Raw genomic sequence first — 19127 nt, 5'->3', positions numbered from 1 at the left:
TCCTATGGAGGGTGTTTAAGAGATAAGAAGATGGGGAGTGTAGAAGGTAAAAGGAAGCAGCATGTTCCTGGGAAAGAGGACAGAATTAGACATTATTTCCAAGTTGTTTGGTCCCAGCCTAGAAAGAATTGTTGGAAATAAAAGAGAAGTGGATAGATTAGAGCTGGATGAGTCTTTAGAGTCTGTCTAGTCTTGTTCTCCTCGTTTAACAAAGGAGAACACTGAAGATTCAAACGAGAAAGTGATTTATACAGGAAACATAGCATATTAATGATAGGCTGGAATCTGGTCTTCTGGAATCAGGAGCCATTTTTTTCCTGGATTTTATTGAGAAGGTTACAGGGAGCCATTGAAGGTTTTACTTCAGGTTTTGCATGTTGACAGTGATAAAGATGGATGAGAAGGATGAAAGATTCTCTTGGTTCTTTTCACGTTGCCTCTCCAGGGGTAGGCTGCTCAGCACCGCATTTGGCTTCATGCAAATCTGAAAAGAGGCTTCCTTACACAAGTGAATCATTTGTCAATGCACGATCTTTCATAAGTGACTAGGAAATTATCACTTTAGATTAAAAATAATTTTGTAGAGAAGGTTTCAGATGATGTGATGCCATTTAAGGCTATATTATATCAATAAAAGACGATTTATCTGCCCATAAAGTTTAAGCTTGACATTTCAAGTAAAGAAAAAAATGATGGAAGTATGCAATCACATGTAGTTTAAATATTCATTAGTGGATTGATGTCCCTGAACCTAAATTAAAGTGAAAAGTTATTGGAATCATATGGCTTTATTATTTAATGTTGAAAATTAAAATCATATCTATGCCGTTGGTTATAATGCAAGTTATAATTCAAAAAGAAGAAGGGATCCGTTGGAGTTGCATCTTTTTTACAAACTACCCTCTCCCATGATAATATATAGACAATAAAATGAATGAAATCAACCTATATAAGACATTGCTGGATTTTGGTTAGCTGCAGTACTGCTAAAATGTTTCAAGGGCAATATTAGTCATCTTATTTGTCTCTGCCAAGTGATCTTCATTGCCCACCTGGAGATCCTTTTATAGCTTTATGGGAAGGGGTTGAATTCACGTTACTTTAAGTGTTAGCAGTTGATTAATTATTAATAGCTTACCATGTAGCACAATTTTGGGGGTTGTTGCTCATAAATATTTGTGGTAAATGTAATTCATTTTTTAGAAGTGGGTCATTCTCTGTAAATACGTAGTATGCCAAATGTGACAGAGGAATAGTAATTCTCACCTGCAGAAAATGTGTAATCTGTTTACAAGATGTTATAAATGAGCACCACTGAAAATAATAAGAAAAATCATTGCTAGCAGAGACTCTTGGATGCCACAGGTATGATCCCTTCTTTGACATTTTATACTTTGTGGAAAGTTTGGCATTTTATAAATGAAAAGAAAACAATTCAGATTTTGACCAGTGTGCTATAAATACAGATTTATTCCCTGGTTCCTTTAATCCTACTTCTGCTCTCTGTAAAGCATTTACTTTATATCTGTTTATACAACTTAGCAGTGTTCCATATAAAATAAAGCTAAAAGCAAAGATCTGAATTGAAATTGGAAGGTTTGTGATTGCTCAGTAGGCCAGGCAAGGGTTGAAATAGATTTGGAAATGAAATTATGTATTTTTAACTCAGCAGCACAGATTGCAATGGGGAAGTAAAAGGAACTGAAATGGTTCTTGCTTTTCATCCCTCCAAGATCTCCTTTCCCTTGTCTCCCACATTCTCCATTAGAGAAGGAAAGGGGAAAGGTGAGAAGGGAAGGAAGGAGGCAGAGTGAGAGAAACTAGATTGGGACATCTGAAAGGGTAGAGTTCTTCCAGCCGTTGACAAATCAGTCTGCTACCATCCAGAAGTAGCTTGCACCTGCTTAGAAGCAGCACACAGTAAACCATTCCACAAAGGAGCTAGAAAATCATCCCCTTGGCTGGTATCCACTTTCAACACTGTTACACACCCTCTTAAAAATGCATAGCTAAGGTACTAACCACCAGGAAATAGCTTAGGAAGCCAGCCCTTACCCACTTCCATTTATTGAAGGATTATACAACCTTTTGTGCATGTCAGTCTTTTGAGGCAAATGATCTGGAATAATAAATGCTTCCAGATACATATAAACAGAGATGATTGCCTTAGATCGTCTTCTACAGTCTCTCTGAAATGGCAATGGAGCACTAGGGTCAGTTTTGCAACGTTGTTCTCCAACACAGTAGGACTTCAGATGAGTAGGGTTTTCTACAATTTTGAAAACATTTTCACATACAGTGTCTAATAAGATTATCACAACGAGGCAAAAAGATAAGCAGGGCAGGCATCATCCTTCTGTCACAGAGGAGGCTGAGAAAAGTTGCAATGAATTACCCAATAACCCTGTAATTGACAAGTAATTGACAAGCAATTGACAAGGCCAGAACTCACTTCTCACTCTTTAAACCCTTAGGCAGCTGGTCTTCTGCTACAATCACAGGCAGCTGGTCTTCTGCTACAACCACTTGTAAGAGTTTTTTGCACCGTTCTGTTGAAAAAGAGTCAAATTTTCATTAACAGACCTTCTTGTTACTAAGTAGGTCATTAAAATAAGCAAAACTACATTTCCCCCAGAGGAGTGAAATGAGAACTTTTATTTTAAAGCTCTAATAACATTTTAAAATGGAAAAGCAAACACTGGGGGAGTGTATACACTTAGGTAAATTTGGAAGAATTTTCCCACAGAAATAGAAACTTCCTTGCAGTGTTTTCAAATGATCTATATCTCAACCTAAAAATTAAGTTGATGTGCCATGTGCTAGCTTTATTAATTGAACATTGACAGAGAATATATTTTTTAAAGTATATAGATGAAATGAACACTTGAAATGCCCAGGGCAACAGAAAAATAAAGCTTCATTCTCTTCTGACTTGTCACATTCATTCATTCATTCATTCATTTGTTGAACTAATAGATAGTGAGAGATTGTTATGTGCCACGAACAATGTTAAGTTGTGAAGATATAATTCTGAATCAGATACAGGCTAAGCAGTGTAGAGAGATAAAAATAACAAGGACACAAATAATAAAGTAAATAAAGACAATGCTATGGAACAATCCAATAGTATGCTAGAATAAATAGGGTGAGAGATTTATTTCAGATACAGTGGACAAGGAAGTCTTTTAAGCTAAGACCTAAAGGTGACAGACATGGAAAGAGTAAGCAAAAGTTGTTCTCAGGCAGCAAAAAAAACAAGTGCCAAGATCCTAAGGTAGATAATAAATTAGTGAGATTTAGACAGTGAAGGGTGTCCAGTGTGCCTGGAATCGAAAAGCAAGAGGAAGAATCTCATGGGACTAGCTTGGAGTTGTTAGCAGAGGCCAGATCAAACCTTTGGTAAAGGAGTTTCCTTTTATGAACCTGGACATCACTGGAGATTTTTAGGTGGAGGGAATGACATGGTATGACTTAGATTGTAACATGATCCCTCTGGCTGCCACATAAGAAAAAGAAAGGCTTAGATATAAAAGTTGGAACGATATTAGAAGCAAGGAGACCAATGAAAAAACTTTTTTCCTTTTTCTTTCCATTAAGTTAATGGTAGCTTGGAATCAGACGGTAGATGTAGCAAAGATGAATATAAACGGATAAAAGTGAGATATATTTTGAAGGTATAATTCAGCAAAGAATTGGTGATAGATTCCATATAGGTGGTAAAGGAAAGGGAGAAATCAAAAATGACTCGTGGATTTTTTTAAGAAAATGGACAGAGAATAGTGTTATTTGAATTGGAGAGGATTGGAGGAGGAACAGTAATGGGAGGGAGGGTGAAATCAAGACATCCCTGGATATGTTAATCTTAGGATACATGTGTGGCATCCTAGTGATTGTACTTGTCTGGATATCAGAGGAGAGTTTTGTCTGGGATCATCAGTATGTAATGCTGTGAGAATAGATGTCTAGAGAAGAGTATAGAAAGAGCAGAGAAAAGAGCCCACAGCCAAGCCTCAAGGAACATTGACAACTGAAATAAGGGCAGAAAACGTAGAGTTGTCAAAGGAGAATGAAAAGGAGTAGGCTGTGACATATGTGGGCACTAGGAGAGTGTGAGTTACAGTCAAGAGAATGGAATATCTTAGGAAGGAGGTATGAGACACCTCTCAAAGTTCTTCTAAGATATTAAGTAAGATAAGAACTGGCCACATGGAGATATTTCATTTTATTCACTTTCATCAAAAATTCATTGATCATATAATATACGCCAGGCACTGTTCTAGGATGGCACTGGGGATACACTGGTGGACAAAGGAGACGCTGTTTTCTGCCCTCCTGAGCTGATACTCTAGTGAAAGAGACAGAAAAGGAGAACAGAAATAAGCCAAATATAGAGTATGTCAGATGTTGATAACTCCTATCGAGTAATACAAAGCTGGGGAGGAGGTTGCAATTTTAACTAGAGTAGTTAGGAGGGAGAGACTTGAATGAAGTGATATTTGTTTTTTTTTTAAATTTATTTATTTATTTTTGGCTGCTTTGGGTTTTCGTTGGGGGCGTGCAGGGTTTCTCTAGTTGCAGCGAGCAGGGGCTACTCTGTTGTGGTGCGTGGGCTTCTCATTGCAGTGGCTTCTCTTGTTGTGGAGCACAGGCTCTAGATGCGTGGGCTTCAGTAGTTGTGGCACGCGGGCTTAGTGGTTGTGGCTTGTGGGCTCTAGAGTGCAGGCTCAGCAGTTGTGGCGCACGGGCCTAGTTGCTCCGTGGCATGTGGGCTCTTCCTGGACCAGGGCTCAAACCCGTGTCCCCTTCATTGGCAGGCGGATTCTTAACCAGGGAAGTCCCTGAAGTGATATTTGAACTATGATTCAAAGTAGGTAAGAGCATAAGCTGCATTTGGGTGGGGTCTTCTGGTTAGAAGTAACTCTACGTGCAGACATGGTAAGCATGGAATTGTCACTGCAGTGAAGGTAACAGGGCTGAGGAGTAAGAAGGGGTCAGTGTGATATAAGGATGAGGTAGTATAAAGCTTTGCAGGCTGGTGAGAACTTTGCTTTTACTCTGAATCGTATCAGAAGTGAATGGAGGGATTCCATTAGGGGTGAGACCTGAACTGGTTAATTTTCAAAGGCTCACCCTTGGTTGCTGGATTGGGAACAGTGAGTCAGGGTCAAGGGCAACTGCAGAAAGGATTTTAGGATCAACCAGGCAAAAGATGATGGACATTTTGACCAAGTTGGTGGCAGAGAAGTTTGTAAAATTGTAAGAAATGGTTGGCTTCTGTCTATTTTTCAAAGTTCTAGTCTACTGGTGACAGCTAGAATATGGGATGTGAGAAAAAGGGAGGTGTCAGGTGTCACTCCAGAGTTTGGGACTTGAACATCTAGAAAAATGGAGCTGCCAAGACTGTGGCAGAAGCAGCTTAGGGATGTGGCTGAACAATTTGTATGTGAATATGTTACGTTTGAGCTGCTCATTAGATGTAAAGTGAAGATAGGCTTGGAATTCAGGGATACTGGGTATGTCAATAATGTATGGTATTTCAAGCCATAAAACTAAAGAGATCACCAAGGAATTAATGGTGATAGGGAAAAGGTACAAATACTGAGCTCCGAAGTCCCCAGTGTTAAGAGGTGGGGAAAGAGGTGGAGGAATCTCTGTCCCAGGAAGACTGAAAGTAGTGACCTTTGAGGTAGGAGGAAAACCTCAAAGAGAATGTACATACCAGATGTTAAATAAAGAAAGAAAACAGTATTTCAGTGTGGAGCAGGACTGGTCGATTATGTCTAATGCTCCTGGCAGACAAAGAAAGATAAGAACATAAAATGGACCACCAGATTTAGCAATATCTACATTTTCAGTGAGTTTGACAAGGGTAGCTTTGGTGGCATGATGAAGGTGAAAGTCTGATTGTGTGGGTTCCAGAAAGAATGGGAGGAGTTTCTTTCTCGACATTCGTACAGTGGAGCAGAGAAATGGGCTGGTAAATAGAAGGAGAAAGTAGCATCAAGAGAGCTTTTTTAAAAATGAGAGAAATAAGATTTTTTTAAAAGTTTGTGGGAAAAGTGCTGTAGATAGGGAAAAACTGGTGATATTGACAAAAGGGATTTTAGTGGATCCTGAGCATGAAAGCTAGATTATAATAGATGATGGAGTGAATAGAAAGGGAGAATTTCAGGCACTAGGCATAGGTATTTTTCTCCCCCAGAAGTTTAAATACGAAAGAGAAGAGAAAGAGGGAAGGTTGCCTTTTTTAAAGCTGTTTGTGTACCACTGGAAATAGGCAAGTAGAGAATAATATTAGAGTGGAGGGGAGGGGATAACTGAAGGAAAGATGCCTGTGTGACAAGAAGAGACTGTAGAATCCAGAACACAAATTTACTTTCTTATGCTCTTAGTTTAAGAAAAAAAAGATGTACTGGTGCTAATATATATTTACAGGTTCTTTAGGGCAAGAATATGCAAAATGTATTTGTTGTTTCCTAAAATAAGCACTAAAAATCTAGATATAGGTTATCCATAACTTAGTGAACATTTAGATGATATTTCACTGGGATGTTAGCTTTCTTTTAGATGAAAAAAATACATCAACTTGCATTTCGTATATCATTAAACAAATGGCTGCTTTATTGTCTAGGCCTTTTTTATGTATTTATTTTAAAAAAGCTTCTGCTGCACAGAACTGGATTCTGAATTAATAATCCATGGTTCATGACACACTCCCATGATTGGTTCCCATATCTGTGGACCTTCTTTTTATCTATCCATCTATTCATTTATTTACTCTAATAAAATAGAACCCACTTAAATAATTAAACCTTGACAACTTATTCTGCTATATGGTCTCCCTCATCCTATTTGCCTGTCTTCCCCACTCAAAGTAACCACCATTCTGAGTCCTTTTTAAATTATTGCATAGCATGGGACTTCCCTGGAGGTCCAGTGGTTAAGACTTCGCCGTCCAATGCAGGGGGTGCGGGTTTGATCCCTGGTTGGGGAGCTAAGATCCCACATGCCTCATGGCCAAAAACTAAAACATAAAACAGAAGCAATATTGTAACAAATTCAATGAAGACTTTAAAAATGGTCCACATCAAAAAAAAAAACTTAAAAAAAAATAAATTATTGCATAGCTTTATTTGAATATCATTTTAGCTCAACTTTACTCTTTAATAAATTGAAATTTTAAAAATTTAATTGTTTTGAACATGCTATTTACAATCTTTGGATGCTTTTCTCACTTAATTGTGTATTCCTAAGACTCCTTCTTATTGTTGCGTATTGCTATAGATCATTCATTTTGACTGCTGTGTGATACACTCATTGCACAGGAACCAGCTGATTCATCTGCTCTGTTGGCAATAGGCATTTTGCTTGTTTCCAGGATTGTGTTGCTGTGAATATTCTGGCCCAAATTTCCTGCTGTAAATGTGCAAGAGTTTCTTTTGCATATATATCCAAGAATGGATTTTTCTGGATCTTAGTGTAAGTGGGAGTTCAACTTGATGAGATAATGTCAAACTGTTTTCTGTGGTAGTTTTACAAATTCAAACTCCCATTTACAGTGAATATGAGATTCAGGATCCACAAACCCTTGAACACTTTGGAAAAGAATATATATATGTGTATACATACATATATATATGTGTGTGTATATATATAATATATATGTATATATATACACACATATATATGTATATATATATATACTTGAAATGGTATTTTAATGTGAAATGATTTGTATTTTTCTGATTTCTAATGTGGTTGAACATCTTTTCAAATCTTTGTTGCCTACAAGAATTTTCCTTCTGTGAATTGCATTTTCATCTTTTGCTCACATTTTATTGTCGTTTTTAGTACTTTATTTATTCATTTATTTGATGCCTTTAATATTTAAAAAGTAGAGCTGGATTGATGGGATCATACCATAAAGGAAGCACTAATCTTTAAGGTCATCTAAATAAAGCTCTGTAGTTATTTGCTTTCTCAACAATATCAATAGACATCTGTTCCTTGTTTAATATGCAGGAACGCTAGTTTTTCTATATTTTGTAAGTGACAAAGAGCATTAGAGCCTTATTTAAATATTCACTAAGATTCCTTGCTGTTGTTGTACCTTTTAAGTACTTTAAGTCTCTTGATTTGGGAAGACACATTAATAGTGTTTTGTAAGACGTAGCTGGATGCATGGATTTAGGTGGCTGAAAACCCAGAAATCTTTCCTCAAGCGCGTGGCTGGGGAGGCAATGTGGAGAGCAGGGAATGAGTCGTTTCAGCATCTGCAGAACTGTTTTAAGTCTCTTTCCTGGGTGTGATAGCAAATTGGATCCTATTACTGGAGAAGAAATTAAAAAGTGATATTTTTGCCCAGGTCTCTACAGCTGAAGTAAACAGTGGGAAATTTTCTGAAATGTTCATTGCCTTCCCACTTTTCAAGCAAATAATAAAGTTATTAGATTCATTAATAAGATGGGAATATTCCTCTGAATTTGATCCTGGTGGTGTTGGCTCCTTCTTTCAAAGACTGTTGAAGATCACTTTGCCTTAGGAACTGTCCACTATATTTGGGGGATTAAAAACTATTTCCCTATTAGCAAAGTAGTAAGGCTTTAAAATAAGTGATGTCTTTTATGTTACACAAATGCATAGAAAATTATGAGAAGTCCTTCCAAGCTGAAAATTATCTGGTTTCTATGTAATTATGCTCTTAGGAGGGTTGATTTGAACATCCTAAACAACAGTGTTAGAGGAAGCGTCTCTAAGAATTATTCTTAATTGCATAGCGACCGTGATTCATTGAAAACTGATTTATTGGAAACCTATTACATGTAAGGCCTGGGATTTGTTCAGGGAAAGGATATAAATATAAATAAAACACGAATTCTACTTTAATCAGGAAATATTTTTAGCTTAACTGATGTAACAAATGAATTCCAGTACTTTTTCCTTTGGGGAGATTTTAAAATCACTGCTGGAATGATATTAGGAACACAATCAAATACATAGTTTTCACTACCTAGTATGTGTAAAGCACTATACTCATTTGGGATTTCCAAGAGGATTAAGATTGGTCTTTGCTGTTAAGGAGAGAAAGGCTCAAGCAGGCCATAATAATAAGAGCAATGCATAGGAAGAGCTGCAGTAGTAACGTAGTTCAGAAACTACTCATGAAACAAAATGGGAGAGGTAGGTATGGCATGGTATGTACTAGATAGAAAATTATATGTAAGTAATTAATGGTTGATTTATTATTTAATGATATAATTAGCATCGTTAAATCTAGAACATACTTTGTAGATCAATCCAGGGGCTTATAATTCTGGCTCTGGAATATAATATTTAACCTCTGTGAGCTCAGTTTCCATGTCCATAAAATTCTCATGAAATATCATCCCAGGAGGGTGTTGTGAGGATTGAATGAAATAGCATATAGGAAGAGCCTAGTATCCTGCTTGGCACATAGTAGGCCTTAAATAAATAGTAATAGTATCTCTGCTTATTGTTCTTTGGGAAGAACCCCATTTCTTGAGAGCAGGGCCACACATACATGCCCCTTGATCTGTCCACTCTCCATCCCTACTGCCACATCCTTAGTCCAGGACACCGTCATCTCTCACCTGGCCTGGTACAGCAGCCTCTTAGAAAAGCCTTCTTCTACTCTTGCCTCCCTATAATTCGCTGTCCATACAACTGCCAGAGTGATTCAGATCATATATTTAGATCATATATTTTCCTTACATCACACCTTTGAGGGTCTCCCAATGATGACGGGATACAAGTCAAACTTCTTACCACAGCTTATAAACAGAGGCAGAGCTGGACTGCATATCAGAGGGAGAGCACTTGGGGAAAGAACACAGGACAGATGATTAACCTCTGGGTTCATTTGCTTCAGCTGCCGTAACAAAGCACCACAGACTGGGTGGCTTAAATAACAGCAAGTTTATTTTTTCACAATTCCGGAGGCTAGAAGTCCAAGATCAAGATGTCAGCAGGGTTGGTTTCTTCTAAGCTCTCTCTTCTCGGCTTGTAGATGGCCATCTTCCCTCTGTGTCTTCACATGGTTTTTCTTCTGTATGTTTCTGTGTCCTAATCTCCTCTTCATATAAGGGCACCAGTCTTATTACATTAGGGCCCATCCTAGTGACCTCATTTTAAGTTTATTCCCCTTGTAAGGACCCTATCTCAAAATATGATCTCATTCTGATGTACTAGGTGCTACTTCAACATATGAGTTTAGGAGGAACATAATTCAGCCCTTAACAACCTCTCTCATGAAGATTTATACAAGTTTAAAACAGTGACAATAACATATATGATAAATATGTTGCTTAAAACATAGCACTTTCAGAATATGGCCAGAGAAGTAGGTCCGAGCCTTTCGCCTTGAAGTTCTCCTCACCAGAAATGCGTTCTCTCAGCTCTTCCAAAGTCTCGTGATCATCATCCAGATCTCAGTTTAAAAGTCACTGCTTGGAAGATTGGCTAAATAATCTAGAGTGGCTTTCCCAGACTCTCACTCTGTTACTGGCCTCGTTTGTTTCTCTTATGAATGACAGCATTCTTCCATTTACTTCATTTCTTTATTATTTATACTTTCACTCCCCCAGTAGCATGTTAACTCCCTGAGGCAGGGAACTTGAGAGTCTGGTTTACCATTGTATCACCAGGGCCTAGCATGGAACCTGGCATACAGCAGGTGGTCACTCAATAAATGTTGACTGAATGGGTGTCCGAATGAAATTTCTCTACCAATTATACGTTTTTAGGATCTCATTCAATCTCAAAGACCTTTGTGATCTTATAAAGCAAATACTAAATAATGTCACAAATACCAAGCAGTTTTCAAGAATCATTGAAAAAGTAGTATGTTATGTAAGAGTTTGAAAAGATTCATTATTATCATGGAATCATTATAACCTTAAGGATTAGCATAAACCCACACACCTTAAAATAAATGTATAAGGAAAAATATGATTGGCCTAAATCCTCCCTCTCCTACCCTTCCCCCACTTCAATAAAACACCTATGGTGATAAATTTTACAGGACATTTTACAGGACATGGTTTGGTAAATAAATACTGTTCTAGAAAACAGATAAATGCTTTCTGTGAACTGAAGTGAACAGCATCACCTAGGAACTTGTTAGAAATGCGAATTGTCAGGCCCCACCTTAGACCTCATCTAACAGCAAGTCTGGGGTGGAGTCCAGCAATCTGTACTTTAACAAACCTACCAGGTGATTCTGATCCAGTTAAAGTTTAAGAACCAGTATCCTAAATTGATCTTCAAAGTAACTGGATTTCTCAAGATTCTCATCAAACAGTCCTGTTGTCAGGACCTACTCAACCTTATTTGTTCTGAGTAACTTCTCTCTCCTTGTCCTGACTTGCACTGAAGTAGTGTTTTTAACACTTTAGCAGTTGTCCTTAAGAAACAAGCAGAGTGATTTTTCCCACTTTTGAATCTTTTTGAATGAAATCTCCATCTACTAGGGTTCAACACACATTACTTGCTTCCTGGATTACCTAGCTCTTCCTGAAACACTTTGGCTTTACTATCATATTTTTGTTGTTGTTTTCAATTTCTCATTCAAATAAAAATTCACTTAACTTCTCACACTTATTCTCTCTGTTTTCCAAAGGTATTATTTTTTAAAAATGAAAACTCATGGCAGATCAGCCTGATCTCTACTTTTTCTCTCACTATACTTCCAAAGGATATATTTTTCGTAGGATATTTACTCAAAAAACGAATTTTCTTTCTCCTTCAAACGATTTTTCTTTCTGTGGTTCAATCTTCACCACATACAGGGAGAGAGATTCTCATTTGTTTTATGAGGGTAACTTTAGACCTAGGGCATTAAGCTATCCCAATTGCTCTTTGTCTTTTTTGGCGTTAAGTCCGATTGCCCAACCATTATTCAAGGGAAATAGTCCATCTTGATAGCAGATGTTATTCTTTCCAGTATGGAATAGGTAGCCCCTGGACATACAGTGTTGTAAACCATCATTTAAGAAATCAGGGCTTCCCTGGTGGTGCAGTGCTTGAGAGTCCGCCTGCCGATGCAGGGGACATAGGTTCCTGCCCCGGTCCGGGAGGATCCCACATGCCGCGGAGTGGCTGGGCCCGTGAGCCATGGCCGCTGAGCCTGCACGTCCGGAGCCTGTGCTCCGCAACGAGAGAGGCCACAACAGTGAGAGGCCCGCGTACCGCAAAAAAAAAAAAAAAAAAGAAGAAATGATGTTCAAGATTGCAACAATTTTAAATTTTTATTAGTAATTAAAATTGATACGTATAATAACAATTGCTATCATTATTGAGCACATTATGTTCTGGAGACTGAGACAGGTGATTTACATGTATTATTTCACTTAATAGTCATTAAAACCTTTACCTCTGATGATATGTGACTTGACCAAGATCATACAATTAGAAAGTGTTAGAGCCAAAATTGAACTCCAGAATTTCTGATTTTAAGCATTGTGCTAAACCCAGATTGCAGCAACTTTCCTTTGTCTAAAATCTGTGTCAGCCCATTGTCATGATGCTCCCACGTTTCCCTTCTGCCAGACACACCCATATACTTGTTCCTGAACCAGTTTTATTTAGACGTAGGAAAGAATCTCAGTAGTGGCCATTATTGGAAGAAAAGAGAAACTAATACCTGTTAAGTACTTTCATGAGAGAGTAACTGTGTTCAGGGTCTCATAGGAGCAGTTTCATTTGATGTCCGTCAACAGTCTTGCCTGATAGTTATGGTTGCTGCTGTTGAGGAGTTAAGTAACTTGCCCCAAATCACACAACAAGTAGGTGGTAGAGCATAAATAGGTCTACCTTTTAGGAGAGCTTGACTTTGGTCCTAATTACCAGTGGATGGTTTACCTATCAAAGGTGACATGACTCATTTTTGTGTTTAAGTTTTTACCAATATCCTTAACTTGCCAAAGATGCATTCCTTACAGCCATTATGGTTTTTCTCCTCCTCAATCTTGTGGTTAAGTTCCCTCTTTTTAACAGCTCACTTCTTTACTAAAGGCCAATCAGATGATGGACTAAAAAAAAATCACAAAGGCTAAAAGCTTTTGTTCCCTGCACTGCCTGTTGTAGCAGTGCCCAGGGGTGATGTATCTTGAAGAAATAAGGTTCCTGGTAAGTAATTGGGGTTTCTTTTTGACCGTAAGTAAACATTGCTTTCTGGTTTTGTTGTTCTTTTGTCTTCATTTTTTGTAGAGCTGCATTGTCTCATTGAAAATTTAAGATGCTCATGAAAACATGATATATAACCTGTCTTTACTTTTTAATTATCAAACCCACCTTGCCTATAAGATTGGTAATTATTTTTTCACACTTATTTACTTCATACTTACTAGGTCCTGTTACAGAAGTGAAAACTGACATATATGTCACTAGCTTTGGACCTGTTTCTGATGTTGAAATGGTAGGTATTTGGGAAATTAAATGTACTTTTTGAGGTTTGAAAAAAACATGCAGAAAAGAGGGCAATTAGCATTTATTTTGTAATCGATCACACAGAGCTAGAAAGTCAAAGAACAGCCTAAAAAGTTTACAAAAGTAAGACGTGGAACTTGCATTTCAGCTCTAACATTTGAGTATTTTTTGGTTTGGAATCACTCTCAACACAGAAAAGAACGTTCTATTACTAGTCCTCATAGTACAACATGTATGTAATATTTTTTTCCCTTAGAAAATTATTGAAGAGGAGAAAATTAGAGAGTGTAATTAGTTTTGGTATGAAACTATATTGTAATCCTAACTGCATTTAGAATTCCTTGTTGGCCCAATTGCTCACTACCCCTCCCCCCCACTTCCATCTCTCAGGCATAAAGAGCTTAGACTATCAAGCACTGGTCAAGATAAATTTGTCCATTCAGCTCTGTTCTCTAATATTAAAGATTTTCAGTTTCCAGGTCGAAGAAACTACTTTACTTTTCTCCTTGACTCTAGGCAAATGTTAATAAATTCTGTGGTCATAAAATTTCTCTTACATATTTTACTTTGCCTTAAAGAGGTCCCTACAATTTTATGATGAATTATGCAGTGATATTTGTTACACATTAATTTTGCCACTTGATTTAAAACAAAGTACAACCGTAATTACCTGGTGCTGGTGGTTTTATTAAATTATAGTAATTATTCTTGAATGATTAATATGTATGATTATCTAACAAATGTAGAAGATTAAGGTATAAAGATGGACATAACATGCTTTAATTGCTGACACTCTTTTTTACTCCACTGATTTTTAAAAAAAATGTTGCTCCTATTTGTTTTTATTTGGGGTAGTCTTTTTGGAGTGGGAAAGAGGCTAGAGTTTAATACATTTTTCTGCATATTTATGTGTAGTCATCTGTGATTGAATATGTCACAAACTAATTTCCCTAGGAATACACAATGGATGTGTTCTTCAGACAGACATGGATTGACAAAAGACTAAAATATGATGGCCCCATTGAAATTCTGAGATTGAACAATATGATGGTAACAAAAGTATGGACTCCTGATACTTTCTTCAGGAATGGAAAGAAATCTGTCTCACATAATATGACAGCTCCAAATAAGCTTTTTAGAATTATGAGAAATGGCACTATTTTATACACAATGAGGTAGTCATTTTTCTTTTTTGCTTTTTATCGTTTTAACTCTCTTTTTTCCTTTCTTCCCTTCCTTCCTTCCTGTCTTTCTTTTTCCTTCCTTCCTGCTTCCTCATTGAGGGATCTTTAAATTACTTTTAAAGAAAGTGTTGATTTTGTTTAATTGCCTTTTTCCATCATAGACTCACCATAAGTGCAGAGTGTCCCATGAGATTGGTGGATTTCCCCATGGATGGTCATGCATGCCCTTTGAAATTTGGGAGTTGTAAGTTACAATAAAAATGTTGTTAGAATTTATGATTATCTCACGCAAGCTGATATTTTTATATGTGCATGATTTTCCATAGTCCAACATTTAAATCACTGTCCCTGACAACAACTGTCCAAGGTTTGACTTACAGGAGACTGCTTATTATCTAATATATTTAAATAAAGAAGTAAAAACAACCCCTTTTCCCCCAAAAAGCAAAAACATATTTCTACTTACCTAGCCTACCTAGATAGCCTAGGTAGATTGACTCATAATTAATAGGTTGGTGATCCGTGGTGAAATTTAGGGGCCTCTGAACTCCATGTGTTGGTGGTGTAACATAGAAAGTATAAATGATCTTTTTGTTTTTGTAATTTAATAGTTTCTGTTACAAGCAGAATCCTTTATGGCAGACTTGAAAAAAGCAGAAGAAGGTTCGGGGCTTCCTGACATGACATAGGTTAGAATAGCATAAGCAGCACTGTTAGTATAAAAGCGGCCGAAGCATGACCAAAACAGAGTAGGAGGTGTGGTCTGATATGTAGACAGAGCAAGACAGTATAGTGACTTACAGACCACATTAAGGAGTGTGGATATTATTCTAAGTGCTTTAGAACACCTTTGGAAGAATTTACTAAGGGGTGTGGCACTCTTTGATTGACATTTCACATTTTCATTTCAGCTTTTCTACCTAGAAAGGATTGTAGAGTTGCTAGAGAGAAGCAGAGAAGAGTTGAAGGCTGTATGTGTTAATATTGATACAAAGATGGTGGTGGCTTAGACTAGGATGGTACCAGAGGAGATGTGAGACAGATGGATTTGGGATATTTTGTGGACATGAAGGCAAGAGGATAAAATGAATGGGTAGGACAGAATATGGAATTCCTTTCCCCCAAGCTGCCTTCTCAGAGATGGCAGCAAAATGTGATCGTCTCTCCTAACGTCTGCCTCAAATATTTGACTCAATCAGAATCTACCAAAAATAGATGCTGACTTTTACTATTGCTTCACATTCTTAGTCTCACTGATTGTGAAACTGTTGCCTGCTGTTATCATTGCTCATTGCTTAACTTAATGAGACTCGGCAGTCACCATTCTTTTTATACCCCCAGTAATCACAATATTCCGTTGGCCTAACTTGAATCTAGAGAGGGTCCTTTGCTCCCTGACCAGTGATTTAATGAGAGAAGATAAAAACAGAAAAAAATACGTGGACAGAAAGGTCGATCTTACTGGGGCCAGAATTTAAAACTATTTGTGCTATAATTTAAATTTCACCCAAGATAGCTCTAATCTAGGGAAAGTCCTTTCCCACCCACCCACCCGCCCCCCGCCCCCAGATCTCATGGAACACTCTTCAGAGTGACTTAAACATAGTTGGTCCTCCATCAGGGTTTGTATAAAATAAAGAAATTATTCCTTGGAAGCTGATGATTTGGGGTTGAGAACTGAAAAGAGAGGCCCATCATACTTACCAAATAAAGATACTTAATTACTTTGGAAGGAGAAAAATAACATTTAACTATGTTTACAATTCATAGGCATGAGAAAAAACAGGGGGAAAATGGTTATAAGATAGCCAAGAGTAGGATACCTGATTTAAAATATCATGCAGGATCATAGCATTCTGGGACTTTAACTGTATGATTAGGCATAAATATACTTCAGAAGATAAACCTTGACACACAGTTGTGTAGTGCTAAATGACAACACAAGCCTTATAGTTTGTTTAGCAAAGTCGCTTATAAAGATAGTCTCCCTAGGTATCAATTCCTTTTGTAGAATTAAACACTTTCACTGAGGACCTACTGTGCTCTAGGGCTTTTAGGAAGGTTTGCAGAGGGTAGCATACAATTCATCTTTGTTCTTCTGAACTCATTTGTGTGTGAGCCAAGCTATCTGTTCTGGGTAGACTGGTAAGCAAGCAGCTGGTCTCCATTTGTACTGAACACCAAATAATAGAAAATGGGCTTGAATTGCCGCTGGGAGGGATTTGTTGAAGATAGAAGGGAAAATGTTCTGATTGTGAGAGTTTAAAGGTAGTGCAACTGGTTGTGTAAGTACATTCCCTGGAGAGCTTTATAAACAGCATAGCCAGTTGTTACCACAGAGTGGTTCCCAAAAAGCATGGGTATTGCCCAGAGGCAGAGTCTGGAATAGGTGACCCCTGGAGAGCTCTCCCAACAGTAGGATTTGCTCTTTTTGTTTTTGTTGTTGTATTATTATACGCAGCATCTGGTACATTTCTAATTGACAGAGCTGCATTAGGATGGAAGAAGTCGATATTGGTCAAATACTGGCAGTGAGTTAGAAAGGGAGCAGCAGTTGGACAGTACTTTTGGGGGGTTTATTATTTCTGCTTTTCAACTGTTTATCTTATTAGTATGGAAACATACCAAGTGCACTGATGCATACATAGCATTTTAGTTGCCTTAGTTGTAGTCTCCCCTCCAAACCTTTGGCATAAAAATAAGAAATATGCCCAGTTGCAAGGCTGTTTATTTAATCTCTACAGTCTTCTCAATCTTAAACGTGTTTGAATAAATCATAATGATTCTTTTTTTCATTTATTACATCTTTCCTGAACATGTGTAATATTCTTAATCGTTGACCATCAATGCTGATGGAAAAGGAGCTCTGAATCTAACCACATTCTGTGCTCTCATCCAGATGCCTATCCGAAGAGTGAGATGATTTATACGTGGACAAAAGGTCCTGAGAAATCAGTAGAAGTTCCAAAGGAATCTTCCAGCTTAGTTCAGTATGACTTGATTGGGCAAACTGTATCAAGTGAAACTATCAAATCCATCACGGGTGAGATATTTAACAATTTGAGTCAATATGCTACCTAGCATTGGCAATGGAGTTTTGTCCTAGCTTCTTCATTGAAATATCTCGTGTTTTCAGGGGACAACTAAAAGTTTCCAGAAATAGAGTTGATGCATAAATCACAGTTCAGACTTTATTTGTATTTAAATCTTGTTTTAGTTTAAAATAAATTCTGAGTTGGTGACATGTGAGAAGTGAGCTGGTTTTCTTATTCAGAAACAAAAGCCAATAATCAAATATATCAAAACTGTTTTCAACAGAATTCTGAGGCGGAAATCTGACCATTGATTTTTTTTTTTTTTTTTTTTTTTGCGGTACGCGGGCCTCTCACTGTTGTGGCCTCTCCCATTGCGGAGCACAGGCTCCGGACGCGCAGGCTCGGCGGCCATGGCTCACGGGCCTAGCCGCTCCGCGGCATGTGGGATCTTCCCAGACCGGGGCACGAACCCGCGTCCCCTGCATCGGCAGGCGGACTCTCAACCACTGCGCCACCAGGGAAGCCCTGACCAGTGATTTTTGAGCACTGGATTTCCCTGTTTTTGGTGATTTCCCCAAATCTTTTTTTTAAAAATCTCGCCCAATTTTTGTGGTGCTATGCTACCCTCTTTTCAAAAGTAAAAGCAAAATATAAAGCTTAATTATAAAATATATTAAGGGTGTATATTAAAGCTGTCACATGAGTAGATGGATGATTATTATTGATGATTCTTGGTCTGTACTTGCTTTGGGGATGTGAATGGTAAGAAACATAGGATTTAGTTTTTGTCATATTCAATGGGGAAAAGCTAATTATTGCTTGTTCTAAAACTATTCCTTACATACACATATCACCAGGAAAAACTATTTTTTTTAAGACATTTCTTTTCCAGCCTGTAAGTGAGATTAAAAATACATTTTGGGAGGATTTGAGGCTTCTGAATCTTGGGCTTCACAGTCTGAGAATAAAGCTACTGCTTCCTAAGTAACTTTCTCAATACGTTACTTTCAGATGTAACATTAAAAATATTATCAAGAGCTACCAGAAATCTTATGGTATATTTACTTATTAGCTTTTTTAGGTTTTTGTCTAAATGCCAATAAAACATGCCTGAACTCAGGGATGTTACGTATGGCTGTATGTTATATGTGTTTCTTTGTATTTTTCTTCACATATGCCACATTTAGAAATAAAGCCCTTTCCTAAAACTAAGACAGTAAGGTAACCTTTCCCTAAGCATATATGTATATATAATGTATGCCTTTGTATTCCAATTCTTTCTAAAATTAAGCTTTATATTTTCATGTGTATTTCATTTTTTTCTAGTGATTTTCCATAAAGGTTAGGTCTAAATTCTGCTCTAGAAAATGCTGAAAATGAAGGCTAATCGCTTTAAAATAGAAAGCACTGCAAGAATTTTTATAAAGTTATAGCCCAACTTATTAAATTGCTTAATTACTAC

General features: G+C 37.4%; 1 protein-coding gene across 2 annotated transcripts in view; it reads left to right on the top strand.

Annotated features, from left to right (window-relative positions):
* The window catches only part of GABRA4 (gamma-aminobutyric acid type A receptor subunit alpha4), a 66437-nt gene that overhangs the window by 2441 nt on the left and 44869 nt on the right, over nucleotides 1-19127 (top strand). For both annotated transcript variants that reach the window (XM_079920698.1, XM_079920699.1), the window contains exons 3-6: nucleotides 13368-13435; nucleotides 14401-14621; nucleotides 14792-14874; nucleotides 17530-17673. In XM_079920698.1, coding sequence (XP_079776824.1) covers nucleotides 13368-13435; nucleotides 14401-14621; nucleotides 14792-14874; nucleotides 17530-17673 — 516 coding nt within the window. The remainder of the gene's footprint in view (nucleotides 1-13367; nucleotides 13436-14400; nucleotides 14622-14791; nucleotides 14875-17529; nucleotides 17674-19127) is intronic.

This window comes from Stenella coeruleoalba (genome assembly GCF_951394435.1).
Source record: "Stenella coeruleoalba genome assembly, chromosome: 4".
Taxonomy (NCBI): domain Eukaryota; kingdom Metazoa; phylum Chordata; class Mammalia; order Artiodactyla; family Delphinidae; genus Stenella; species Stenella coeruleoalba.
The sequence above is the reverse complement of the archived record's forward strand: the minus strand, read 5'-3'. Positions and strand labels throughout refer to the sequence as shown.